Source organism: Xiphophorus maculatus, chromosome 20 (genome assembly GCF_002775205.1).
Source record: "Xiphophorus maculatus strain JP 163 A chromosome 20, X_maculatus-5.0-male, whole genome shotgun sequence".
NCBI classification, from domain to species: domain Eukaryota; kingdom Metazoa; phylum Chordata; class Actinopteri; order Cyprinodontiformes; family Poeciliidae; genus Xiphophorus; species Xiphophorus maculatus.
The window spans coordinates 1,930,269-1,957,823 of NC_036462.1; the positions used below are offsets into that span (position 1 = coordinate 1,930,269).

The following is a 27,555-nucleotide window of genomic DNA, read 5'->3' on the forward strand; positions in this document are numbered from 1 at the left end:
TTCAGTTTTTCAATTGTAAAAAAAGAAAATCATGTTTTAATATGTTTAATATGTTTTAATAAAGTAAAAGGAAAATATAAAAGAAGTTAAAATTATAATAAATCACAATCATGCTTGTGACTATACATAAGCCCATTGCAATAAGCAATTAATGAATTAACCACATGATAGATTAAATTAAGGGCAATAATTTTTATTCTCACAATTAATATTTTTTGAAGGGCAATTTTGTTTACAGAATCTATTGATCCATTTTATTTATGGCTCCTGTTTTGTGTTGGTTTTATATTTTTGTTTTGTTCATTGTTTTTGATCGTTGTGGTTGAGTTTGGATGTTTAGAATATCTTCCAGCGCCACTGGTCTGTACAAAATGCATGTTTATTGTTCTTTAAGAGGGCAAACTTGCATTATTATGCCATTATGAATATTCTAGTAGTAGATGGTCTGAAAACAACAATATTATTGTTTATAGAAATAATTTCTAGGACAATATATTGTCTAGCAAAATGTGCTATCATTCTTGGTTGTACCGTGACAAGTTGCGGGAAACGTTGAAGCAATTTGAATCCTTATCTGTAGATGAAATGCTAGAAAGTGTTTTTTTTTCCCCTAGTATGGATCCGACTAACATCCTTTCTGCTCTCCGTCCCCCTCCAGGCCCCAACGCGGTGGGCTCGGCCTCCAAGGTCTCCACGCTGTCGGCCCTCAGCACAATAGCTCTGTCTTTCACAGCACGAACATCTTTATGACAAATGGCTCACAGCAGACGTTGCATCTAACGTGGAGACAGCTATCGGGCGGGAACACAAACGCAGCCCACTCCGGTGTAACTAGACCCATTCATTTAGATTTTAGCGGCAGAGGGAAGACACTGACGGTAAAAATGTCCAAGAGAGAGGACAGACAAGGAATCCCTGTCAGCTACACAGGCCAGGTGGAGGAGATTGACCGATGTCGTGACTATGTTGTTACCAAAGCAGCTTTCATAAAAGAAACGTAAAGGAAAAAAAGTCTTATATGCATCTTTTTGTATGACATGTTGAGCTTTTATAGACTTTTGTTTTCTTAATGGGTTTGTAGATGGCCTTGGCTTCAGGGGTGAGAACAGTTCAATGCATGGAAAATGGCATTGTCCCATTTTACAGTCAGAAAGTAAAGAACACGATGATTCAACAGTTCCCCATCTGTCTTTTAAGATAAAACACAACTTATAACTTTGATATTTTCTGCATTCCAGTATATTTAATATAGTCTTTTCATAACGAAAGCACACTATTAGTGCTACACCAGTTTCCACCAAGTTGATATCAAAATTGAAAATGTTAAAAAACAAAAAAGGTAAACCCTCAAATCCCCAGATACATACAAAATACACAAAGCTCTTGAAATTAGATGAGGTGTACTTTCTTTTCTCAAAGACTCTATGTAAACATCGTGCCCAGTTCACATTTTGGGCCGAGGTGTCACTTTTTCAGTGTAAAGGGAGGAGTAGCATCAGACTGTGAACGCTAATGCTTCATCGCCTCATAATCAGTAGCAAGCTGCAAAAAAAGCTAAAGCTAGCTTCAAATGATGGGAATAAACTACTTCAGCTGCTGCAGAGTGAAAACATAAACAATTATTCCTCTGTTACTATTATACTCAAATGACACAAACATTAGCTTATGAAATTATACAATCATTTCTTCTGCCCAGAACAGGTTCAAGAAGCGCGGCTGAAACTTAAATATAGAGTTCTTACAGGTTCTGACATTTTTTTGTCTTTGCTACAGTGGCCGCTGTCAGACTGTTGTTCAGTTTGGTGCCCTGTAATAACAGAGTTATATCATTGTAATTGTAAACATAAACTGGAATTAATTAATTAATCAAATTAATTAATTGAGACTAAATCTGTGAGCCAAACTTGGAGGATAACAATATTTTAAAGCTGATTCTGTGTTGAGTAACCAACCGTTTCAAATAAACTGTGTACCATTTCTGATACAAAGAATAGTCAAATATTATGGTCAGAAAGATGTCAGAAGCTTGCTCAGGGTAGCAGTCTTGGTTTTTAAGTAGGGTTCTGTTGAGATGTGATCGTTTCTGACTGACTCAGTCAGCTTTAAATCACAATTGTTTTAAATTAGAATTGTGTGGGATATAAAACTGAAATCTATTGCTTAATAGGTGTGACAAGAGAGATCAAAAACCTTTAATCGAAAGAAAAAACGTCTCTTCATCATCCTTAACTAATAAAGATTAGTGCCTGATTTTAACGCTTGTAATAACTCAGCTGACAGAGGAGAGTCTCATCAGTTTAGTTGGTGTTCTTCAGTGTCCCAGGTCTGCATTCAAACTGCTAAACTAATTTCTCTCAGACCACCTTAAATGGTCTGAGAGAAACCATCCTGAAAACATTTGGATTGCATTTCCACCCGTCATCAGGTACAATCAGACCGCGTTAACGCCACGTCTGAAGCTTACAGTTTTCTCTTTGATTAAACAGAGATTGGTTTCCCAGCTAACACCTAGTGTCATCAAAGCGGAGGCCTGGCTGAGGTATTGGTTGGCGATAGCCACTTAGCAGAACCCCACTTCAAAAACCCACTTCAAAGAACTATTTCTTTTTAAGTTTTTGGTGTCAGAAGTGACATCCAAGATGTGAACGTTTTCAGAATCGCTTTTATGAGCGTGACCTGTCGCTCAGAGCAGTTCCCCTAAGATCTATAAGTAACTTAGTCTTAAAGTCTGAGGTCTAAGTTGTTAAGAGGTGAAGAGAGAGACTATCTGAAGTTTTTTTTTTTTTTTTAATGCCCAATCTTCATTTGTTTATCCTCACTGTGCTGCAGAAGATTTGGGTATTCATATACCTGGACAACAATTTTAGAAGTTCAAGTCTTGCTTGCCATCTTTTCTTATGTTTATGAACGAATAGTCCACCTGGGGTGTGAACCTTCAATGCACTATTTGTTCCCCTTAAAGGTTAACTAATTATTAGCTAAATTAATCAAAAAGAAGGTTGAGCTGCCATGATTTGGCGCCAGTCCAAGCATTGAGCATACAGAGGTGGGTGAATCCTCATCAAGGCAGACATGTAGGGCAGAACTAGACAAGAAATGTTATTCCAGCATTGCTACAATATTTGAGTAGCAATTGCATAAAGTCCCTTGCTGCGGTGCAGTGTATGAGTCATTTTGAAGTTCCACCATTTATGTCAAGGACTTTTTTTTCAGGATAAGACATAAGGCTTAAGTTATTTACTTATTTATTTAAATCAGCATATTTTAATACATTGTTAAAACTCATAGAAGACTCACAATAAAGTTAAGGAGTTATGTAATAACTATATGATTATTACATAATCATATAGTATATGAAGTATAGTATATGAACCACAAATAATGAGTTTTGGGTAGAAGGAATGATTACGGTGATTTTTGCCTCTTTGAGCATTTACCTTTAAGACTGTCAAGTCAAAGTCCAAGTAAAAGCTAAGTGGTAGAATAAAAACCCCTGAGAAATACTAGTTGTAACCATTTTAAAAAGGTAGTTCAGATATTTTGAAGTGAAGTTTTATGAAAATGTTATCAGAAAAGAAAACTCAGTGGTGAAAGTCTGAAACTTCATGCTCCCTACAGGAGGGCATGCAGTTTGTGTTCTGTGAGCCACGCAGGATGGTTGTGATTTCATAGTTGAGCGTACCGGTTGCCTGCATTCCTCCTGACAAATTCCTTCATTTCCCACAATCCAAATGGATACTAATTAGCTTAATTATTGCATTCGCTTAGCCCCATGTTTTCCCCGTCCTAGGCAGCCACCGCACATGATAGTGAGGCACAGAATGGTAGTGTAGCGTCCATGACTACTGTTTACGCCGAATCCCAACCTTAGCAGCTCATTGTCGCCTACAAAACATTTCAATGTTCCCCGCCGAGCATTTTACTGTGCGACACCAAGTACAGTCATAAAATGTTCCTTTGTGGAGAGACGTGTCTGGCATGCGTCTGCTTTGAGTCTACCTCCAGTGTGTGTGGGAACCTTTAGTCTAACTGACCCGTGTTAGCCACTTGAGCCGCTGAAAACAACTCGATCTAAAACTGTTGACATCAATGGCATAAAGCTGTTATTGAATATTAATTGACAAGTCTTACAACTAACAGTTGTTAAGTTTGTTTTTGTTTCCCAGCTGAACAATGTCTACAGTGAGTCAGAGCGTTGTAGGCTACATCTGCTAAGGGTAGTGTTAACTAGTTGAGGATATTACAGCAGGTTGTCACCTAGGTAACTGCATGGGACATGCGTCTCTGTGCCTTTTTCAGGTTTTGTACTTGTCCACAAATCTTTCCAAAGGACTGACGATCAGGGTCGATCCAAACAACTTCATTTTCCTGAGAAAACATCACAAACCTAACAGTGGTTTCTAATCAAATTATAGATGTTTAATATCTGCTTATATTAGTGTTGGATTCCACAAATCTGATCAATTTTAGTGTGAGAAGCTAAAACAGACTCACACTCTTCCATCCCCTCTAGAGTTTCTCCTCTTTACTGCAAAAAAATTCCATTTTTGTCTACGACAAGTAAAGATACTATTGTTCATTGGTTCGTAGAAATTCTTTAAAAATTCTGAATCAACCCTTTAAAAATAGGCGAGACAGACATTGGAGGCTACAGCATTAGCACATTTTCAGTGCCCATCCTCAAACACCAGAAACCTGATGAAATGTTTAGACAGATCCTGATGACAAAGGTTGGAAAAGCTTGCAGTGCAGGGCCTCTCTCCAGGGCCCTCCACTTTGGCCCCCTGAGCTCCTGATTGCAGGACCCCCGTGGCTGTGTCTCATGCCCCTCATTCTTTCAGTTAGCCCTGGTCTAGAGCTCTTCTTTGCCTTCAGTGTGCCTCATCATATGTTCAGAATCCTCAGGTCCTTAAAGAGCCTTAACTTATCGCGAGAATATCAAAAACACTAGAAGCATAGAACTTTGCAGCGGCAGCGTTGTTCAAGCGCAGGTGGAACGACATCAAACAATGCTAGGTTTGGGTTGGGAGGAGGAAAAGGGAAGCGACATCCTTTGTCGACATTACAGAGGGTAGAAATGGGCAATTTATGAGACCAGGTGTGTTTTTTTAGGTGGATGTTCTGAATAAAGGACAATGCTGCTGATTTTTTCCTTTCTCCATCGTCTCCTGATGCCATGTGGGACTGCCGCGCTACTCGGAGAACGCTGCGGTCTCATTGTAGCTTGTAATCCAGTTAAGTAGTTTGTAGTACTTTGAAGGGAAATGTACTGTAGGCTACTGGGGATCATGCATCAAGAAATGTGTAAAATACAGTTTTGTACACTTCAGATCATTTATATAAAAAGAAACCTTTCTAAAGAGATGATTTACTCTGTTTTTATGTAAACGACTCTTGTTTCATACTGTAGTTAACTGTTCCTCAGCATGACTGTACTCGTCGTCTCTCTACTGTCCACCCGCAAAGTGACTGAATGGCTTTAGGAACATGTGAGGTCCATGCATCCTGCAGGTCTCTGTATGCTGAACCATTAACAGCCCTGTGTCTATGCTTCTGTCTAAGTCAGCCCTTCAGAGATGTACTGCTTTGACTGTCCGTATGCGCTCCGCAGGAGGCGTCCCTCTGTTGCTGTTTGTTGTTTATACCGTGTGAATAAAGATAACTGATTTATAGAACAACACCGAGCTGTGGGTCTCTTAATACCAACATAAAAATCTACTGCAATGGTTTAGTTTTGGAGCTGATCTCCAATGTCATGGAACGATGTGTAGTGTCATGCGTGGGCATGAATGCCGTTTTTATTTTTTGGCTTTTTATGATTTTGTTTACTGTTTTCAGGTTTGAATGGTTTTTAAAAGAGGAATTTGACTTTAAAGCAATGCCTCGCATTTCCATCAAAGGTACCTGGAATCATTGACCTGTTGGAACATTCCAGCTTTAACCGACCAGCTGTTCATCGCAGGTGAAGTGAAAGTCGGCGATGGTCCTCCTATTTATCTAGCTAGCTACATAAATAGCTATTGAGACAAATAGGTAGTTGTCTATTTATTGAGATAAATTGGACCAGCTCTGACTTGTTTAACTTCATCTCAGAAGTTTAAACTAGATAAATAGATAGCTGGCTATTTACTGAGCTACACAGACAGGCAGGTAGCTACATAAAAGTAATCTTAACTCATTCTTTAATCTTTTTGTGTGAAGCAAGTTATTCGTGTTTATAACAAAGTGATAAAAACAGGTTTTCCTCACTTTATTAAAGACAGTGTCATTGAGAATGACACACTGACTTTTTTTCACTTCCGCTAGTTACATGTCGTTTCCTTTATGTTTTATCTATTAAATGCATTTGATGTTTGAAGTGAAACAGACAAAGGAGTGATGCTTCAATTATTTTGTCTGTTTCCTCTCAAACACAAAGTGGAAAGGAAGTTCCAAAGCACCTTTTAAACTATTCAGACCAATTAGCCTGAGATGTCCAGACATTTTGGTCTGCTGTTAGGCTTCCATTAGCTCTGCATCATCCAAGAAATGTAATGCAATGTCATTTATTATTCATCTCTTCTCGGAAATGAATTCATGCCATGTTTTTCACATTCTGTCACATTGGAAAAACAAACAATGTACTTCGTTAGGAGTTTATGTGATAGACCAACACAAGTACGTAAACTTGATCAAATATGGAGAAATTTAAGAAGTTCACTGTATAGTCAGTATACAATCAGTCCCCCTGTAGTTTTATTTTGGACCAATTATCACAGAAATCCTCTAGGAACAAAAAATTGCTACAACAGAAAGTATTTGTCTTCAAAGTACCACAGTTTTTGCATTTTCCTGAAAAAACCGAATTCCTTCTTATGTGGTTGCAGCAAACTTTGCTGCATCTAATTAATGTAGTAAACATGGGTACATTATTTTCATTGAAAGCGTGACCTAAATCTTGACATTTTTTTAACAGAATTGACTAAAGTGTGTTATATATGTTTTTTTTCCTATTAATACTCAGAAAAAAAGCAGTTACTTTTAATCCCATGCCTGTTTAGCTCCAGAAAAGCCACTAGATGGCAGCAAGACCTTAGGAATGTCTGATCTGCTGCTCTGCAGTCATTTCTGCCCATTTTGAACATTAAACATTTTTGCTCATGTTGAATGTCATAGATTTCATAAGAAGGCAGCATGTTTAATGAAAACACATATATATTTCCCCTCATTGTAAAAGCCGAGACACAGTTTGAATCATAGTGACACATTTATTTATGCAGGTTTGTTCCCTGTCGAAACTGAATGCAAACACAGCACATACACGCCACCAAGCACTAGGGGAATGTAGAGCAAACGGCAGTGGAGAACTGAAGGTGGAGGCTGAACGGTACAGCAGGTTGATGGCCTTCGCTGAGTGAACCTCCTGATCCAGGATCTGTACTGCCAGTTTCAACAAAACGCTGAATTCTTGTCCACTTCCTAAAGTCAGTAGTTCTTTCTGGTTCGCTTTGTTTCATCTCGGATGCTTTCAGCTGATGAGTGCTCCCATAAAATCAACTCCAAAACTTAAGGCACCCATTTTGTGTTGTTATCTCTATTGCACCTTTGTCCGTTAGATTATCACTTTCTGATCCATTCCATTAGCACAAAGAATCCAGACCTTCGTCAGCTCGACTTCTCAATGCCTTCACTGAACTCGGCGGCGGTTTCTCCAGCGGTTCGCAGAAGCAAAGTGCTCTCACAACAGTCCAGTGTCAAGTGACCGATAGAAAATAAAACAGTAAAATAGAATATACAAGTCAGCAGGTTTAGAACCTCGTTTCCACAGACACGTCTACAGCAGGTCAACGGTTTCGGGCGGGAACGGTGACACGATCACACGTGTTGGGGAAGCTCCTCGCTCCACAGCTGTGTCTCATTACTAGGTTTTGGTTACGCTTCGGTTCATGTGAGGGTTCACAGTTTTCTCCCTTCAGAGGACAGAGGATGGGAAAGATGGCGGCTTATTGCGGAACCTCAGAAGCCGTGTGCCACACCGCCTCGGCTGACAGCGGCACAGACCTAGAGGGTTAACAGGGGAAGGGGCGCCTCCGAGGGGCCTTTCATGTCTGATTTGTGATGCATAGTATAGTATTAAAGGTCACTCAGAACATATGGATATGTGTGACAGGGCATCTTTATATGCGCTCACCTTTTCCTGTCTGGTTTGACCCTTTTTGCCGCATTACGACCACAGCACTCTGAACTGTGCTGATGTGTTCAAATGTGAGAGAGTTCTAGGGGATTGGAGACTTTTGCACGGCGTTGTATCTTTGGGGAGAACAGGCGGCGTCATGTTTACAGCTCCTTTCAAGCAAAAGTCCAAAGTCACATCATAACTGGAGAATTAATCCAACAGAATGCAAAGAGATCAGAGTTAATCTGACGCTTTTCAACTTTTCAGGGAGTGTTTTCAATAATATGATCCAAAACTAGAAATTATTTTAAACATCAGAGTCGCTACTGTTATTTAACACACCTCTGATTAATATTCTCCTACCAGGACTTGGAATTGCGTCCGCTATTCATCATTGTACAAGGTTAGCAGAATAAACATGGTAGGGAATCTGCTAAAGAGTAACATATTTATCATAGGATATAACCAGAACATACTGTGTACTGGACAGACACAAGACTTTCAATTAATGCTAGTTTTGTCTCAAAAAAAAAAATATCAGAGAATTTAAATAAATGTGGACAAAATTTAGACATAGCTGGAGAGAAGTAGCACACACACCTCCAAATTGCAGGTAAGCTGGAGGAAAAGGCTTTTTTGGGTTGCATTTCACACAACCAAAACATACTTCATACTGGACAGACACAAGACTTTTAATTAATGCTCATTTTGAGCCATGAGATCTCAGAATTTAAATACATATGGACAAACATTAAGGGATCTCAGCTGGCAATTAGTAGCACACACCTCCAAATTGTGCATCACCTGCAGGAAGAGGCTTCTTTGAGCTGCAGTACAACAAAATATGCTTACAGTTAGTGCTGGAGTCATATGGACTGCAAAAACTCAACAACTATAGACAGCTTTCTTAGTGAGACAGGCATGGGTCAGCATGGGGCTTTCATAGCCTGACGACTTTGAATATGACGGCATCGTGGGAAAAGTTTAAAGTAGTAAGTAGTAAAGTATTTCTCAACTAAATTATTTTTTAAAAACAAAATTAGATTTATAAAAGTGATGAATTGTTCTGCATTAGTTTCCAAACTGGTCAGTTCTGCAAGTGTGCGCCAGGAGGCTGACATGAAAAGTATTTAACTTTGTTAAATCATAACGGAGGAAAATTTCACTGTTTTTGTTTTCTTCAAACTGCAAAGTTTTAAAACCTTTTGTAGCTCGATGGCCATAACCGGCCCATGTCTAGCGACGTCTCTCTAAGATGCGCTAACCTCCAGTGTATCAGCATCCAGACAAGTCCAAGAGAACAATAAAGATCACTGCAATGTTCAAAAAACACAAGAAGTTCAGGTTAAACCAAAGTCAAGTAAGTAAAAAGTAAAAATATACCATCAAATGTGTAAAACTTAGAACACTTAATATTTATATTAAAAATTCCTCTAGAAATCCTAAGACAGTGAGCAGCGCTGCCTTTGTTGCCGTCACCTAAAGCTAAACAGTCATGTTGGGATGAGGATGTTTGGTTCCTGGAGGCTGGACCAGAACCAGCAGCCCAACCAACCGTCAGCGTTTCTACGGGCCGCGTCTCTGCAGAGCTTTAATATGTGTTCTCATTCCCTCTGCTATTATTATTTGAATCATGCTGATTATAATCATCTGATATAATTCATAAACAGGCAAACACTGAACATAAATTAGATCCTCTATAGGTAAAAATGTAAAAAGCTAATAAGACAGCAGTTTATTGAACCGAAGCGAGGAGGAGGAAGTGACGGCAGACGTTCAAACAGGAAGCAGTTCCATTTCTGAGGTGGTGGGGGTGTCCGATTCGGTGCTGAATCTTCCAAACTGAAGATGGTTTCTCGTTCTCGAAGGAGCTGGGGGGCTTGAATGGTCCTGGAGGGGGTTGGGGGTGAGTGGGGGGTGTCCAGGCCGGGTCACAGTTGATTTAGTCTAAAGGGACAGGAGGGGAGATCTGCTGCTTCATGGAAGGCAGTTTGTTCAGGTGTCTGTGAGTCACAGAAGGAGGGGTGGGGGAGGCGGGGGCAGAAGGGTGGTGGCATGCTGCTTGGTGGGGCAGGAGACTCTGCTGAAGGGTCCTCTCCTGCCCCCTCACCCCCCATTTCAGAGGCCATCATGTCCTGGGATCAGGACTGCAGAGAGACAAAAATGAAGAACCTGAAAAACTTTGCAGAAGGTTCTGGACAGTGTTTGATGTTTTCTGTGATTCATTCTAACTTCCTTAAAGGGGCAGCATTATGTATTTGTGATGACATAGTGTCATCATAAAGCACAATCAAGTAACTCTGTAACCTTCAATTGTTATAAAAATGCTGTATATATCAAATATGATTTAAAGCTACAGTCTATAACTTTTACAAATATGTTTCCTTCTGTATTTGTTCAAACTGTCACCATGTTGTGACAGTTTGTTATGAAAGGATTGATCTCCTGCTTGAGCTACGCACCGCTCCCAACCAAAAACAACCAATCAGAGCCAGGAGGCGGATCTTAGCGCTGGCAATCAATCTTACACGTTGCTCAATATGCTAAGGACAGAGAAACAACTTACTGTTACAGCAAACTGTAACCCGCTGTCTTTGGTGGATATGCTAACTAGCCTTATGTTGTGGTGAGCCAGCTGTAGCACAGCAGAGAGCAAGAGGGAGGGGTTGAGCACGAGAGTGATTGACAACGCAAAGACCCTCCTCCTAGCTCTGATTGGTTGTTTTTGACTGAGTGGTGTATTTCTGCTGATAGTACTGGAAGCACTCCGAAAAGTCAGAGCAGCTTGGGGTTTTTTTTCACAGATTATCTGCAGTATTTCACAGTGTTATGACTTCATCATCCCTTTAACAAATGTGTGAATAATATTTTTTACAAACATTACAAAATGCAGCTTTAAAACAAATTTTAAATTGTAATTTAACTCCTTGAAATTGGGCCTCTGTCGCTTTAAGAAGCTCTGCCTCTATTAAGCTGTTTACAACAGTTCTTCAGAACACAGGACTGAGAAGTAGCTCGCAGAATGAGGTCAGAAGACTCACAGTTCCACCAAGTGTTTTCTAATTGCTGCTGCCACTAGTCTGAAGGAGCTGAGTGGGGGAGTCACAGGAAGTCTGCTCAAAGGAGGAGCTTTGTGGAAATAGGTGGAGCTTTGGAGCAATCAAGGTGCCCCTGAATGGTTGTCTTGGGGTAGGAGTTCATAAGTTTCTTACTTCTTCCTACTCCTTTTCGAGCATGTTAGGATTATTGTGGTACAAAAAATATGTGTCTTCTTTTGCAATCCTTGTTCATGTGTTATTTTATGCTGCTATCATGTTCAAAATAAATAAATAGAAAAATCTAGATTAAAGGATTTCTCAAACATGCATAAAAGAATCATGGAAACACTGCAGGTGTGTTTTTGATGAGGGAATAACATTATAAAAAGTTGAATTTTTATCCCCTTTATCTGTAACACTGGGCAAAAAGATGGATGGAATATTTAGACAACAGAACAGAAGAGGTAAAGATGGTCTACCTCTGTTCTCCGCTGCTCCTCTGTGGGAGACTCTGTTTCCCTGATGACCACTGCTTTTGTCACCAGCATGTCAGGATGCTGCTGCTTGGCCTCCTGGATCGCCATGGCGAGCGCCTGGAGCCAGACAAACCCCAACACACCGATCAGCATTCTCCAGCGCTCTCAGACACACAGAGCAGATGTTTCCAGGACTCTGTCTCTCACCTGATGCTGGTCCACATCGTCGTCTCCAGTGATTATGATCCTCTTCTCGATTCTGGTCTCTGAGTAGCCTCCTTTCACAGTCTGGAGCGCACAGAACCACAAGGGTCAGGCAAAATGCAACATCACACTTAATGAAAAGTATTCAATCCGTGAAATCCGTCCACCAGTTTCTTTCTTTTATTTTGCACATTGTCATTATTTCTTGAAACATGTGGCTGTGACATGACAAAATGTGACAATGTTCAAACTGTTGAATTCATGTCCTGCCCCACCGATTCATGTCATGTTTTAAATATTTCAACACATCATTATCTTTTAAGAGATCAAAACAAATCCTCATCATTTACTCTTCGAGCAGAATTACAAACGGGGAAAATGATGTAATAAATAGCGGCTTGAAGCAAAAACAACTGTATCCTGTGTTTTCTAGGAAACAGGTAACCATTTCATTTTAGACAAGAACTGTTTCACTGTGTGGCTGCACAGTGGCGCAGTTGGTAGCACTGTTGCCTTGGTCCTGGGTTTGATTCCCGGCCGGGGTCTTTCTGCATGGAGTTTGCATGTTCTCCCTGTGCATGCGTGGGTTCTCTCCGGGTTCTCCGGCTTCCTCCCACAGTCCAAAAACATGACTGTCAGGTTAATTGGTCTCTCTAAATTCTCCCTAGGTGTGAGTGTGTGTGTGTGTGTGTGTGTGTGTGTGTGTGTGTGTGTGTGTGTGTGTGTGTGCATGGTTGTTTGTCTGTGTTGCCCTGCGACAGACTGGCGACCTGTCCAGGGTGACACCGCCTCTCGCCCGGAACGTAGCTGGAGATAGGCACCAGCAACCCTCCCGACCCCATTAGGGACAAAGGGTGAACAGAAAATGGATGGATGGATGGATGGATGGGTGGATGGATGGATGGATGGTTGGTATATCCATCACTTTCACACTACACTGATGGATGTTTCACTGTGATAAAGGTTCAGTAATTGAGGAAACAAACGCAGTGTTACCTTGGTAACTTGTGTCGTGGTTGCTGAGGTGATGCTTTCAGCTGTGATGGTCAGAGGGGACACAACAGACTCCCTCCCTTGTGGACTAGCTTTTACCTGCAGCACAGTAATTACAGAGCAGTCAGAACCACATATTCAACGGTCATGCACATCTGCTAGCCAAAATGATAACATCTGTTACATAATCAGCTGGTGTGGTTCACTTTCACACTACACTGTCAAACAAAATAAACCCTTTGAGAAGCCTGTTCCCCTCCTCGCCTGTGGGGGCGCTCCTCCAAGAACAACTGAAGGAAACAATGCTAGAAGCTCTGAGGAAGACACAGCACAACTTCCTTCTTTATAAATTTACACAAAAATGTGGGCATGTGATTCAGATTGTGCTAAAATTGTGACAGAGCAGCTAGAAAAGAAGCAGAAAAATTCACTTTTTAGAAAGCTCATTCACATCATGCTAGCTTTCACACTGAAACCGAGTTGTGGAGACGTCTGACAGTGTGATGGTATTAATCCAGCACATACAGGATGATCCATTGATGGGGAATTTCAAATCAGTTGCTGAAGTTAAGGCTTTAGCAGTACTGGGCTAATTTTTCTTTTAGCGCTTAAGTGATTTTGCTAACTCTGAAAAGATTTTGTGCACCTATCTGCCCCAAAATACATTTTGCTGATCAATTCTAAAGAGCTTATTTAATTAGTTCTTTTTTGTAATCTTTCAGTTGAATAAAGTGACACCTGAGTTGAAGTTTTGGTTATCGACTTTTAGTAATTCTACAAGTAGGCAGATGTTTTCAGAATAACAAAAAAGGAATAAAGTAAATCAAGGACAACATATAACGTTGTTGTAATAACATAGTTGAATTTACTGCAATAGCATTAGCTTCCTCTCAAAACCATATTGGTATAGCACTTTAGCATTAGCAAAACTCATTTTTATGATTAGCAATTCAGGGCTAGCACGGCTAACTGTATTAATTGGCGCTGTCCACCAATGTTTTAGCTTCCATAACACAAGTAAAGTAAGTACTTTACTAGTAAAGTAAGTACTACAAAGAACCAAACAAAGAAGAGGGTCATGCTGACCCAGAAACTGATTTTTTTTAGAATTTACTTCATTTAAAATATTAAGCAATGCAAACATTTAAGTAGCTAAATACAGTTGATGGGCCACTAACTCTCACTAGAGTTCAGCTTAGTTCAAAGTCAGTCAGTTTGTATCACCAGGTCTATAACTAAATAGATTAGTTCTCTAAGATATTATTTCGATTGTTTCCTCCAGTTCCACCCTCATGTCCGCATATCCTCACGTTTTGATCCTACAACACCAAAGTCAAACCCAAGGCTTTAAATCGTCCATCTGGATGTTTGGTCTTCATGTTTTACATATTCCTAAATGTGTGTGTGTGCATCTTTTTTTTGTTGTTAAAAGTGACGGTTTCAACAAATAGCAGAAGTAATTGAAGGTAAAGACAAGCGATTACTCAAAAACAGAACAATTATACAGAACAATGTGTTAGCTCAAAGTCATTCAAGCATTTATTTGTTGAAATTCATGACCAGAGTCATTACGGTGACAGTAAGTAACAATTGTGTAGCTCGCATGAGGCGATTCATTTGGACACTCGCTCCAATAAAGGTCAAGACTACAGCAGCGGCAGCACACAGACACATAAATTACTGTCAGTGTGATGGATGTCCTCTACAAAGACACTTACAGGGGAGCCATTTTCTTTGGGAGCAGCAGGAGTTTCCTGGGAGCTGACAGCTGCAGGGCTCTGAAAGGGAGAGAAAGAAGTGGTTCTGATGAAGGCCGATACCAGCACCATGACTGCTGCATGCAAAAAGAACAACACTGGTTTGTTCCCAATAAAGACCAAAACTTGTTGTGCAAAAATAAATAAAGAAGTAAATAATCTGGTCAACATCTAATGATGAAGGGTAGTATATGAATTATATGTAGAGTTTTTGTGTCTTTCTGTGACTTATTTAAATTATGTAGTAATGCTTTGTTTAGCCGATGGGGAGTATTACAGTTTGATGAACTAATCAAATTTAAGACAGCACAAATGAAATATGAAGCCAGAAATAGTACAGTATGCTCCCTAAAAATACTCAGAATCTGTTGAAGGAAATAGGTTGGAGATATGATCCAAGATGGAAATTTAACGTAAAACCACCAAATATTACATTAAAAATAATGAGTATCTGTATTATTGTGGTATTAAGCTATGCAATCTTAAACTAAGTAACATAAAAAGGAATTAAAACACAGAATGACTGACAGCTGATCTGACTGAAACCTTTGTGATGGCAATTTACTGACGTTTTAATCTTTCTGTTTTTTCATTCCTCTTACTTCTCTTATATGGATTTAATTGTTGATTCCGTTAACATTTCTAATACTAAAGCTGTGAGGAGTGAACATACTGTAGTTTCTTAGTACTAAACTAATGATGGTAAACACATATGAGCTGAACAGCTTCAGCCTATATACCATTTTGATCTATACAACACTTATGAATTATTTTTATTTGACTTTGTTTGAGTTTCTTTATTTTGCAGTTGGAATGTTTCTTAAACACTTATAAATAATATGTATTTTCAATTCTTACAACAAAATCTTTTTTATATATGTTAAAATAATGTTTAAATGAATTTTGCCAGTTTCAGGTCAAAGTCGTTCCAAAATAACAAGAATAAATCTTGTTTCTGCCTTGGATCTGAAGCTTTAGGTCAGAAGCTATTAAGGTTACCTCGGGTCAATACTTGGTGATTTTGGATTGTCAGATCCTGGGAATTGAAAGGCTCCTAAATGATTCACTATGTTTCACAGTTGGTTGGAAGGCAGAGTTCAAAACATTATGCAAACCTTTTTTGTTGGGTTTGTTGATAATGAGATTATTATATCAAAGCTGCACAAAGTTAAGTTAGAGTTTGACTCTAGATGGTTGTGCTATCTTATGCTGGTGTCAGCTGAAAAATATAAGAGATTAATTCCTTACCAAAAAAAACCCAAAACATTTTAACATAAATCAGAAGAAGCTCAATTCAAAACAAATTACAAATGTTTCAAATTTCTAAAGTTCTGTCTTAAGTTTGCTGAGATGTGTACATTTTCAAGACTACTAATGTAAAAAAAAGGCTGCCTTTAATCTGGAAAGTCCTATAAAGTGCTTGTAGTTGTTAATGAGAGCTAGGCGTTAAAATCACCCAAAACATATTTCAGTACATCTAAAAAGAACTTAGACTATTGTGGAAAAGTGCAATATTTCTCACCAGAAATCTCATTAAATGAAACTCATATATTATGTAGAATATGTCACTCACAGGCTTTGATTCTTGTAATTCTGATGATTATGGTTTATGGAGAATTTAGATGATTGCATTTGTAACACTTAATGTTTATCATGTGCAAAAATATGACTTTTTTCCCCCTTTAATTTCATCTTCAAAACGTCGTCCGCAGAAATTCAACTGCTGAAACTTCCCTGCAAATGTTCGGAGCAACCAGAGCAACATAAAGCAACCAGAACTAGATCTAGACAAATGTCTATTAGCCAATCACATTGCACTCCTTTATTCAAGTGTCAAACAGTTAGCTAGTTAGTGCAGCTACCTCGACATACTGGTGTCACGTAATCAAAGAAGAGTAATTTGATTGGCTAAAAGTCATAATTCTGACTTCAAACTCAAAATATTCTAATTCTTTGTTAATAATTGTCAAAATCCAAATAAATAATCAAACATTCTTAGGTGGATGTAAATTATGTTGCTAGCATATAAAAACAATAACAACTATTTCTTCCTTTTACTAGGATCTCTAAACATGCACTTTGTCCTCACTGAAAACCTGTCCCAAATTGTTTTGGTAGATTTGAGTTTTAAGATTAGATTTGTCTGATGGTGCAATTTAATGATCTGATAAAACAATTTAAACAAAATTCTGAGAAAGAAAGTGAGAATTCTGAGCTTAAGACCAGAATTTTACATTTAATGTCAAATTAATCTACTTGCTTCCTGTAAAGTGTAAGTGTTTAGAAAAGCGCTCTAAAAATGAAATGCATTAACATTAGTGTAAAAAGTCAGAATTTGGAGAAATAAACCTGAATTCTGAGAAAAAATAGCAAAATTTTGAGATTAAATACTATAAAAATTAAATGAACTTTTATTATTACTGTTATTTAAAAAGTAAAAATTCTGAGAAAATCAGTTTTTCTCTTTGTGTGTGTGTGTGTGTGTGTGTGTGTACCTAAATCCTCTTTTGTGCATGTGGAAGGGCGTTGAAGAGTTCAATTTCAGACCATGTTTTTCTCTTTGTTATGTATCTAGATAAAGTGAAAATGCTTGTGCTGATATTATAAAACTTAACCTACAATGAAATCATATTTTTCTACCTAGTTGTATGTTATAAAAGCAAACATATGTGATGTTTTTGTGTAGAGAAGTTTGACTGTGTGACCTACACAGGCTGTTGTAACGCGCACAAACTGAGTTTTGTGAAATATCGCCCTCTGCTGGCCAACCGACCTTACTGTAGATCTTTATCTGCCTATAGATTATCTCATCCTCCATTTACTGTGCGCGCGCGCGCGCAGAGCACTCCGCTTACTCCGACAACCTTAAAGCAATGACTCAGCACTGATGTGGCTCTTCAAAGCTCCTCTCTTCATCATCTCCTGAGCTCAGCCACACATTAGCTTGACTGGCTAAAGAGCCTGGCCCTGATTCCATTTTAATAAGGCACCTGCGGGACAGCCGGTCCGCGCTCACTGCTCTGCTTCCGGAGATGAATGGCAGTCTCAGCTGCTTTCATCCTTCTCATTAATATACTGTCAATACTTTAATCATGCCTTAATGATTCTATTACGCTCCCCATTTCTTTGGGAACATGGCTGCCGTGAGCTCCCTGGAAGAGGAAGAAAAAAAGAGATTCTTTCTATAGTCAAAGTCCCAGGCTTCCACCTAACGCACGTCACGCAGCAGTGTTTCCCTGATTGGCTTCTGACTACTGGAGCCGATGATGCGAACCGACCTCAGCAGCTTTAACCCTTCTTAAGGCCTAATATTTAAGATTTCATTTATAAAATACGTCATTCATGAATTTATCATTAGAAAAGTAACACTGTGCAAAACAACTTTAAATTATTAAAGCATAGTTAAAAAATATTTTCTCACTTTTTTAATATTGTGCTTTCAGGCCATGCAGTAAAATATCAGGCAACCTATTTAATGTCATATTTCAAAATATATATAGATCCAACCCCAATAATCATAATACTTTGTATCATGTAAAAGTTTATAATGTAGTGCAAAACGCAGGTGAGTTTTGCAACCTTGTTTATATGTACTTAATAATAAATAGTTTTAGAAAATCTTAAGTTGCCTGTGTTTTACGGCGTCCTCTAAGGGACATGAGAAAAAATTATTTTCCCTTACCTCGCAATACTTTTGCGTTCTCTCGCAATAATGATCAGTTAATACAGTATGATTGAATACTGAAAGTCTTTCTTACGGCGGCCATCGTACTTTCTGCTATTATATAAGGTGTGAGGTTTTTCCATGTAAGTTAATATCTCGTTTGAGGTATCTGACGTTTTTGTTCGTTTTTTTTTTGGATAGAAATGCACCACAAACCTCTGTGCAATAGCACAACAGTCCAAACATAGGCTTTCCATCTCCCTTCTAAGATGTAAACCAATTTTCCATAAGAAGGAAAGAAAGAAAAACTCCATCCAATCTATTTGGACTATTTTGAGTTATTTTCACAGGGCAGTAAAGTCATATCTGACCATTTTGATTGTTAATAAACAGCCGTTTTCATGTGCAGTTCCATCTCAAACTACACTGACATAAACACGCAGTGAATAAATCGATCTTCAATATGTTTTTGCGCCAGAGATAAGAATACATAAACACATTTTCACTTAGGCTCTGTAAATGTGTATATATTTGAAATTTTAAATTGACATTTGTGACTGTAAACAAACTAGACATTGTGAATTATTGAAAAAGTATTGCGAGGTAACGCAAAATAAAACTTTTTCTCCATGTCCATTAGGGACCTCTATAGTGTTTAGATCCTTTCACCATTCTACTTATTTTATTGATTTCTTTTTTGGGGGAAAAAATAATTTAGTTTCTTGACATAGTTTGACAACCAGAGTTACACACAACTGCTGACAATTTTCTGAAACAAACGCAAAAAGAATAGGAAAACATGAAGGGTGGCGCTTTCTCACATCCCTGCATGCTCAGAAACTCAAAACTACAACCGTTTTCTAAACAGTAAACACAGCATTATCCTAACCATTAGGGATTACATGTTCATCTATTATATAAAATCTAAATAGTGGTTGTAGTAGGACAAAATGTGAAAAAGTTCGAGGGCGTGTGAATACTTCTGCGTACTTGTGGTGAAACATCCGTGATGTTTTGGTGAACCTCGGATCCGTTGGTGTGCGTCTCGGTCCGGGTGTCGGCCCGCTTCAGCTTGTGGGCCACACTCACAGCACTGGCATCTTTCCTGGCCACTGGAGGCTGTGGAATGAACACACAGTAAACTTACTACCGACTGCAGCCAGTTGTTTCCCCTCGCTATTAAAAAACCAAACAAACAGAAAAACACTTTGTTTGAAGGCACAAACTGTAAAACACTTTTTTTTATTAGGTGCTTCGTGCAGAAAATAGCAGCAAATGATGTAAAGATTCAGTGGAATGTTGAGTTGAAATAAAAAAAGAGAAGAAACAAGGTTTTGAATCAAACCGGGAAAAAATGAAACATAATGAAATAGTCAAAAACAGAAAATGCTAATAAATAAAACATAAGAATAAGAATGGCAGCATTTCCAGCAAGGCGGGATGAATCCAAAGTGTGATGATGAGGATGAGGGATGGTGCCGCTCATCTGTCTACCTCATGATGGGTGCCCTCCTCAGGAAGCCTGTCCTCCATCGGGAACTTATCCCTCGAGCCCATTAAGCGGGCCGAGTAGAACCTGGAGGTCTCCTCAAAGTCCTCCCGTCCGACCTCTGGCTGCCGCTCCCGCTCCCCAAACTCTGACCCGCCCTTGGAAAAGTCCTCTGTCCCAGAATGGAGGTCTGTGATGACGGTAAAGTCCACCTCTGCCTCCAGGCTGGACGTGGAACTGACCGTCATGCTGGAGCATTTTCGCTCGATGCCCAGCTGGGTGTCCCTCATGGAGGCCACCGTGTCCCGCTCCTGCTCCTCCTCTGAGGCGAGGCCCGGTAGAGGCCTCCTCTCCCCGGACTCTTTCTGGTGTGAGCACAGACAAAGGATCGCCTCCGTGTTATCACATGACTGTTGTGGTGGATGGACATGGTGGGGAGTGCAATCCTGTAGTTGCACAGGGACTGGATGATGCATTTGATGAAGGGTCCGAACACAGAGTGCATGCAATGAAATAAGAGCAAATGAAAAATACGTGCGATGAAGGATTATCAGATAAGAAGATGGGGCTGGGGGAGGATCCAACACTTGATTTGAAATTTACGAAGCCTGTGAGGTGACATGGGACATCAGACTGGCTCCAAAGAAACTAATATATAATTTCTCTACTAGCATAGTAAAAAAACAACCATCTTCCACTGTGAAGAGAGAAGTGCCTATCCAAACGAGGTGGCTGTTAATGTTAATTCAATATTTAGAAGCATGACCAACACGGACTGAACGGCTTCCTTCACTTCCTCCGCTTCCATTGCTAAAGCAGCCTACAATTCTAAAAGAGTGTAGAAAACGACAGCCAATCTGGTAGAAATCCGACGAGAGAAATTCAAGTGAACGGGAGAAAGGTGTGAAGCGAGATTTAAATCAAGCGGAATAGCACAGGAAGGCAATGGCCAGGCTACTGAGATAAACAGGCAGATATGGACACATACATTTTTAAGCGTTCTTTTGCAGTTTACTAATGTAAATAAAAGAAAAAAAGCTAACCGGAAAGGGGAAATAAACGTTGTATTGTATAACAGGAACATTGTGCCTTAGGTTCCATGCTGGCACTCTTAGCTCTAAATGTGGAGATAAAATGCAGCCAATTGCTCACAGTATGAAGTCATGATGGAAATGAATGATAGCAGCACATTAGGCTGGTTAGACGATGCAGCAGCTCAGCGTGTGTTCAGAGGAGCAGCGTGTTGATCTGCTGAGCTTCTGGGAAACTGAGTAGCAACTTCAGAGGACAAACATGGTACAACACTGCTATCAACACTAACCTAAGTTACTAAGTTATTACTTATATTACCAGTCAGAGTTTCTGTGGTCCATATCCAATCTCCAATAATTGTGAAGCTTTGACCTGTTAATAATGCTGTTAGCCTAAAACAATTTCTGTTTAAGAATTATATTACAAAAACTGCAATGGAAACATTTTAATTTCTAGCCTTTTCATGTGACTGGTGATTAATTATTTATATCAGGAGCAAAAGGGAAATTGCACAATGAGTGAAATTGATTACGGAGAGGAGATTTGAAAATAGCTTTAGCATCTTGCATGGTAATTACCATGGCTAGCATGACTAAAACAGCACTCTCTGTACTTACGAGATTATTACCTCTTCTCTAAGATTATTAAAATTCTGTCAATATATGCATCATTTTTAATAACAGTCTGGCTAAAATATCAAAAGGATAAAACTTACAATACATTCAGCCTTCCTGTTGTCTGCTAAAGTTTTGCTTTTTCTCATTCTGTCACATCCAAAATTAAACACAGGTTTGTCTCGCAATGTCATAGGAAGCTTTAATTAGTTACTATTTCCTTTTAAATTGTGTCTTATAGCAACTTGAGTTAATTAATATGCGTCATAAAAAGACGCATATTCTGCTAGGTAGCTAGCAGAATACTCTGTATTTTGAATTTCATTTCAAAATACAAATAAAAAATTAAAATAAAATGCAACGAAATAGCTTTATGAACTACATCATTTTAGAGGCAACAAATCACAAGGGGTTCACACATTCAATTATTATAATGTTGCCTGTGAAAACAAGGCCTGTTTCTTACAGCTGTTAAAAGTACTGAAATTTTTTGAGAGGAAACAGTTTCCATTGTGGGTTTGGAAGTGTGTGTGAGCTAAGAGAGATGCAGAGGGAAAGAGATGATGGATGAGCATTCAAACTTGGGTTTGTAAAAGAATAACCTTTAGGTCACCAAATGGCTCTTCATATATGGCCGGAGTAGAGACGGGCTCCTGCAGGGGGAAGCAAAGGAAAGAGCAAAGGGAGCAATGGAAGGTTAGTACAGCTGAACAGGCCTGGCAGCCAAGCAGACACAAAAATCCAAGCGTAACATAGTAACATGCAGAGTAAACCTAAACTCTGAACTCTTAAATTGAGAGAAATTGTTCAACACTTTGCTCAAACACCAATAAATCTTCTGTTGTTTCTCATAAGCCCAAGTTTAGGTCTGAAATTCAATCAGAACGAAGTCTGCTACATCTGAATCTAGGCACAAATTTCAAGGACAACTTCCCACTACCAAAGCACACAGCATTCAGTCTGGAGAACGGTTAAGAGGTGAATCTGATAAAGCACAAACAGGATCTAAAGCAAGTAGTTCTATTTCGCAGTCAGAAGAAAATAATACGGTTTAGATGTTCTGTCTGTGTAATAGAAGTCACATAAAGACAGGACAGCAACCAACATAATCATATGGCCAAGTGACACAACAGGTTGATTGTTAGTGGCTCACAGAATGACGCAATTCTAGCTAGTCAAGCTGAAGTGGCTAGCAGAGAGTTTACAGATGATGTCATCAAACTGAGTGCCACCATATAAGAGGCATAATAAAAGTACATACACACACACAAGACTTTGTGATCTTATTCAGATGTTCAAATTGAAAAATTAATGGCACATCTCATATGCCTCCTTGGTAGCAAGAGAGACAGCAACGTACAGTAGCTAGCATGTAGATCGCAAATAGATAACCCAGGGTCAGAATAGACCAGTGGTACCAAAACTTTTGCAATTAGAGCCAAAATTGTCCAATTTGTGGGGGATCAAAAGAAAAAAAAATCTTGTGAAATTTGTTAATTTTTATCTGTTAACACAAAATACACAAAACATGCAATATTTTGATGAACAAAATATTGGTACATTTTAATAGAAAAAGAATATATAAATTATTGTTGATCCTAAACAAAAGTGGTTTAATATTGCCATTGTAATTTCCAATTTTTGGTGGGGCTGATTTATTTATTTTTTTTAGTTTTTTATATAATTTTTTTCCAATGTAAGTATGATGTTGTGAAAAACGTATTGAGTTAGTACTTTTTATATCTACTTCAATTGTTGTGGACAGGAAATTATTGGGGTTGTATTTAATACATCTTAAGGATTAAAGTGTAAACATGGGAAATAAAACAGAAATACAAAAAAAAAAAAATCTGTCTCTTGAATTGCGATCAGAGGCCAGACAAAATCCTTCACATGGCCACAAATGGTCCCTGGGACACACTTTGGACACACCTTCAAAACTGGGAATCTGTGACATTCTTTTTTCTCCTACACAAACTTCTACAACTCTTAGTTTGTTCTGCCAGGACCAGCAAGTCTAAGTTTCAGCAACAATCAACCAGTGTCATTTTTTCCATGGGATCCAGTTGGTTGCAAAACTTTGCACATCAGAAAGTCAGCAGAAAATTGGACAAAAGCCCTAAAAAAATGTTGCTGAACGTATTTTGAAGTCTGTGAGAATGGCCTGACCCATATGTTTAGATGAAGCTGCCTCTATTTTCCCACACTCCCTGAGTTCAATCAGATCTTGATATGATCGTTACACCAAGAGCTGAGCAACACCTCTTCTCATCCCTGTTTAATCCATTACGCAAGAGCTCAACTTGGATGAAAAGGTGGAAAAAGATGAAAGCTGTCACGTCTATTCTTTTCAAAATTCATTCCAGAGCCAAATGTGTGCAAACTCCCGATGATGTAGCGCAGTGGAATGAAAAGCAGGAAATCTGACTTATTCAGGCACTGAACTGCTTTGTTTGGCTGCTCACTGCCTACTGAGGTTTCACATCCATATGTTTCTATCACTACTTGTCTTTCCATCCAGGTGAAGTTGAAACATTGCTAATTTTCACACTTTTTTTTATTTATCTGCGGATTCTTAAAAATTCAAGTTCAGATTGACATTAGTCTGTAAAGTTTAATTATGAAGAATTTCAATCAATTTCCATCCATTCTATGCTAAGCATCTTCCTGATTTCTGAAAATAATAGCTTACCACCACCCCCCCGCTCCCCCAAAAAAAGATGGAGGTAGTTCTCAAATGTGCAGTTTATTGAATTTAATCAGATTTGTATTTGACTGTTTTGCCTTTTGTGCTTGAAGAGGACATAACAGGTATCAGAGATTGTCATAAACCTTCAACCCTCAAGCGGTCTTAAGGGTCATTTGGATCCCACTAGCTTTTTACTCTGTCCCTGTCTCAACCGGGACAATGTAAAATATAGAAGCACAATCATGTGTGCTTTGACAAGACTTTTGTGTGTGTTGTTTCAGGAACTTTTGTGTGTGTTGTTTCAGGAACTGACGGTCTGAAGGGTCACCCTCCCAAACATCGCACTAAGACTGCGGCAGGGTCAAGTAAAACTCAAGGTTGTTAAGTTTTGAAAGACAAAGATCTATATTTCTTTTGTCTTTCCAAACCTTCACAGTCAGTGCAGATATGGCAGACATGCTGCACAGTGTGGTGCCAAGAGAAATGGAATAAAACAAACTGGGTAGCCATGTAGGACATTGTCCAAATATTCCGGCTAACCTTCAGTTAGCCCTTAGTGCATGCTCCTTCAACAGACACAAACGGGTAAGATGGATGAATGTGTCAGATCACAAACTGTTGAAGTAAATACATGGTGTACGAGTTTGTCTGAAGCTCATGCTTTATCTCCAATGAATAGTAGATGCCAAGCAGAGTTACCGAGTGTCTCTTCTTGACTGCATCCAGGCTCTGCTCCCTGCCCGCATTTCTGCTATTCCTCAGAATTAGTCCGGATTCCTTGGCTTTCTGCGTTTTCACTGGTGGAGCTGGCGGAACCATTTTGGGAAGCGCTGACCCCTTTAAACTAAACTGCTGGTTCTCCATAGAGCCTCTACTGGCCTGAAAGCCTTCGTCAAGATTTTCCGGTTTGGCGAAACCCTCCGGGTCTCCGGGGAAGGCCGGATGGAAGCCAGTGATGTCACTCCAGTGGAGGTCGGAGGTTCCCTCCGGAGAACCGACCGACCAGCGATATTCTCGTTTGACAAGCCGCGTGAACTCTTCCTGCCCCAGTTGGTCCCTTTCGTCTTTACATGCGACACTCTTTGAGCGCTCTGGCTTCAGGGGGACAATCCTGGTGATCTCTGACTGGTAGCTGCTGCCCGACAGCCGGTGGAGTGACGTCCTCTGACTTCTTTCGCCCAAGAAACCTTCAACGTCCTCACCGCCAGAGCTGCTGACCTTTCTTTCGTGCGTTCGGACTTGTCGAAGTTTTACCTCTGCTAGCTCTTTGTTGTCGATGAGGCCCTTTCCTCGTACCTTCACCACATGTTCTACTTTGCCACTAGGTAAAGAACTATCATGTTCTATTTTCCCTGGTCCATTTAACATGCCTAAATCAATGGTTGCCATTCCCATCTGATTGACCTTTCGCTTCACCTGCTCTACTCTGTGACTGGAAACCTCTTTGCCCTCTCCAAATTCCTCTTTCCTGTTGTCTTTGCATACACCAACGAACTGATCCTTTGTTAGTCCCTGATTGTCTTTCCTCATGATCACTGGGGAGGCATCGCTCTGATCTCCTCTTTTAGATGTTTTTTCTGATGTGTTGTCCGAGTCGGAGTCTTCGTTTTCCTCACCGGAGGAATTGCTCCCAAACTTCCTGTTGAGCTCTGTGGGAATTCCCACATTCAGGCTCTGGGGCCGGCCTTTTTTTCTCAGTTTAGAGCCCATCTTCTCCTTTATCTGGCGTGAGCCTGGAGCTGCATCACTGTTTGCCTCGGGGTCTGAGGCTTGAGAGGGTTTACTTTGAGATTTGTCTTGTAACCAGTCTACATTCTCGGGTAATTGAATCGCAGAAGGCCAAGTCTCAGAGCATACAGCTGCCTCTCTGGGTGTTCTTGCTGAGGGAAATTCGTCAATATGGCTTTTCACTTCTTTCCTGTTATACCCTGCTTCCTCTTTATGAATCATTTTGGTAATGTCTATCTCCTTTTCCAGCTCCCTTTTCTCCCACGAGGAATCGGATATGTGAGATTTGTTCTTTTCTTCTGCCCTCCAGTCATGGTCTGGTTGATAAGGTTGCTGTTTTTCAATCAATACCCACTCCTCAGAGCCCTACATGTTGGTATAGATTAAGCACAGTTAGACATTCTGGGTACAACTGCTAGCAAACAATAAAATCTACAAAATGGTCTCCATCTCATAAATGGGTGTAAAGCATGCAGCTTATGGACAAAACCATTTCAGTTACATGGAGATGCCTCCTACTGAACTAGAATATCATCCAAAAGAAATTTAATTCAGTAGGTAAATTGTATATATGTTATAATTATGGCTTACAGCAAATGAAAAGTCAAAATCCAGCTTCTCAGACAATCAAAATATGTTGTATAAAATTTACATCCATGTACTGTATCGCATATGCACTAAATAATTGGTTAGGGCTCCTTTTGCATAATTAGAGAATCGTTAAAGAATGACATGATGGGAACCAGGGTTTGGCCCAGCTAAAGTGTTAAAGGTAGGGTATTGTAAAATTGACATTTTTGACACGATCTTAATGTTGTGTCATAATGACATACCATCTAAAACATACCTGGAATGTTGCCTTGATTCTTTAATGCATGTTTGAGAAATCCTTGAATCCTCAGTGGTAACCATTCAGGGTGTGCCTAAACGCTTGCTCTCACAAAGTTCTGCCTATTTCCACAAAGCTCCTCCTCAGTGCTGCAGTCCCCAGCCAAGCTTCCGCCTCACAGAGCAACCCTCCAGACTAGCAGGAGCAGCAATTTTCCAACATCTTGTGGAATTATGAGTCTGCTGAACTCATCATATGAACTACTTCTCAGTGCAGCATTTTCATAACAACTGAAGGTAACAGTACATTAGGGCTTGGTGTGTTTCCTCCTCCTCCTTACAATACAGGCCTCTAGGGTTCCAGCACAGAGCTAGCATTGTCATTAAACCAGGTATCTGTACTTTCAATGGTTTGTATATTGTGGCCTGCTGGGGATTATGCTTGTGTAATCATGAAGTGCTCTAATATTACATAATAAATAGCTGAGCTGTCTTTAAACTCCTCAAATTATCACTGACTCTGAAAACTTAACGTTGGAGTCAGGCAACTTGGATCCTGTCTCTTCAGTCTTCCTCCAGGCTGTGGTGGCTCTTGAAGCACCAACCTCAGCAGCAGTCCATTTCTTGTGAATCACCTCCAAAATGTTTGGATAGAACACTTTTTCCTTCCACTTAGTTTCCCATTAACATGCTTGGAGACAGCATTCTGAACTCCTGGCTTCTAAGGCAATGACCTCCTGTGGTTTATCTTCCTTCAGCAGGATGTCAATGAAATGATTGTCTGCTGGACAAGTTCAGCTGTCTCCTCTTAGACTGCATAAACCACAACATGGACATACACAGTAACATCAATGTCTGGTAGAAAGTTAGTGGAAAGTTCAAACCCGC

At 39.6% G+C, this 27,555-nt stretch overlaps 2 protein-coding genes across 11 annotated transcripts in view; one reads left to right on the forward strand and one right to left on the reverse strand.

The window, feature by feature from the left end:
* Positions 1–5,678, forward strand: part of LOC102224592 (contactin-4) — a 228,829-nt gene extending 223,151 nt beyond the window's left edge. For all 3 annotated transcript variants that reach the window (XM_023325061.1, XM_023325063.1, XM_023325062.1), the window contains exon 23: positions 659–5,678. In XM_023325061.1, the coding sequence (XP_023180829.1) occupies positions 659–750 (92 nt within the window). In that variant the 3' untranslated portion in view covers positions 751–5,678. The remainder of the gene's footprint in view (positions 1–658) is intronic.
* Positions 5,679–7,227: 1,549 nt separating this feature from the next.
* LOC102224345 (band 4.1-like protein 1) overlaps positions 7,228–27,555 on the reverse strand; it is a 103,665-nt gene continuing 83,337 nt past the window's right edge. For 5 of the 8 annotated variants that reach the window (XM_023325675.1, XM_023325676.1, XM_023325677.1 and 2 more), the window contains 9 exons: positions 24,811–26,205; positions 22,025–22,075; positions 19,782–20,141; positions 19,278–19,406; positions 14,585–14,644; positions 12,870–12,965; positions 11,877–11,957; positions 11,673–11,786; positions 7,228–10,302 (listed from right to left, as the gene is read on the reverse strand). In XM_023325675.1, the coding sequence (XP_023181443.1) occupies positions 10,297–10,302; positions 11,673–11,786; positions 11,877–11,957; positions 12,870–12,965; positions 14,585–14,644; positions 19,278–19,406; positions 19,782–20,141; positions 22,025–22,075; positions 24,811–26,205 (2,292 nt within the window). In that variant the 3' untranslated portion in view covers positions 7,228–10,296. The remainder of the gene's footprint in view (positions 10,303–11,672; positions 11,787–11,876; positions 11,958–12,869; positions 12,966–14,584; positions 14,645–19,277; positions 19,407–19,781; positions 20,142–22,024; positions 22,076–24,810; positions 26,206–27,555) is intronic. The other 3 variants (XM_023325680.1, XM_023325681.1, XM_023325679.1) reach the window with 2 other exon arrangements.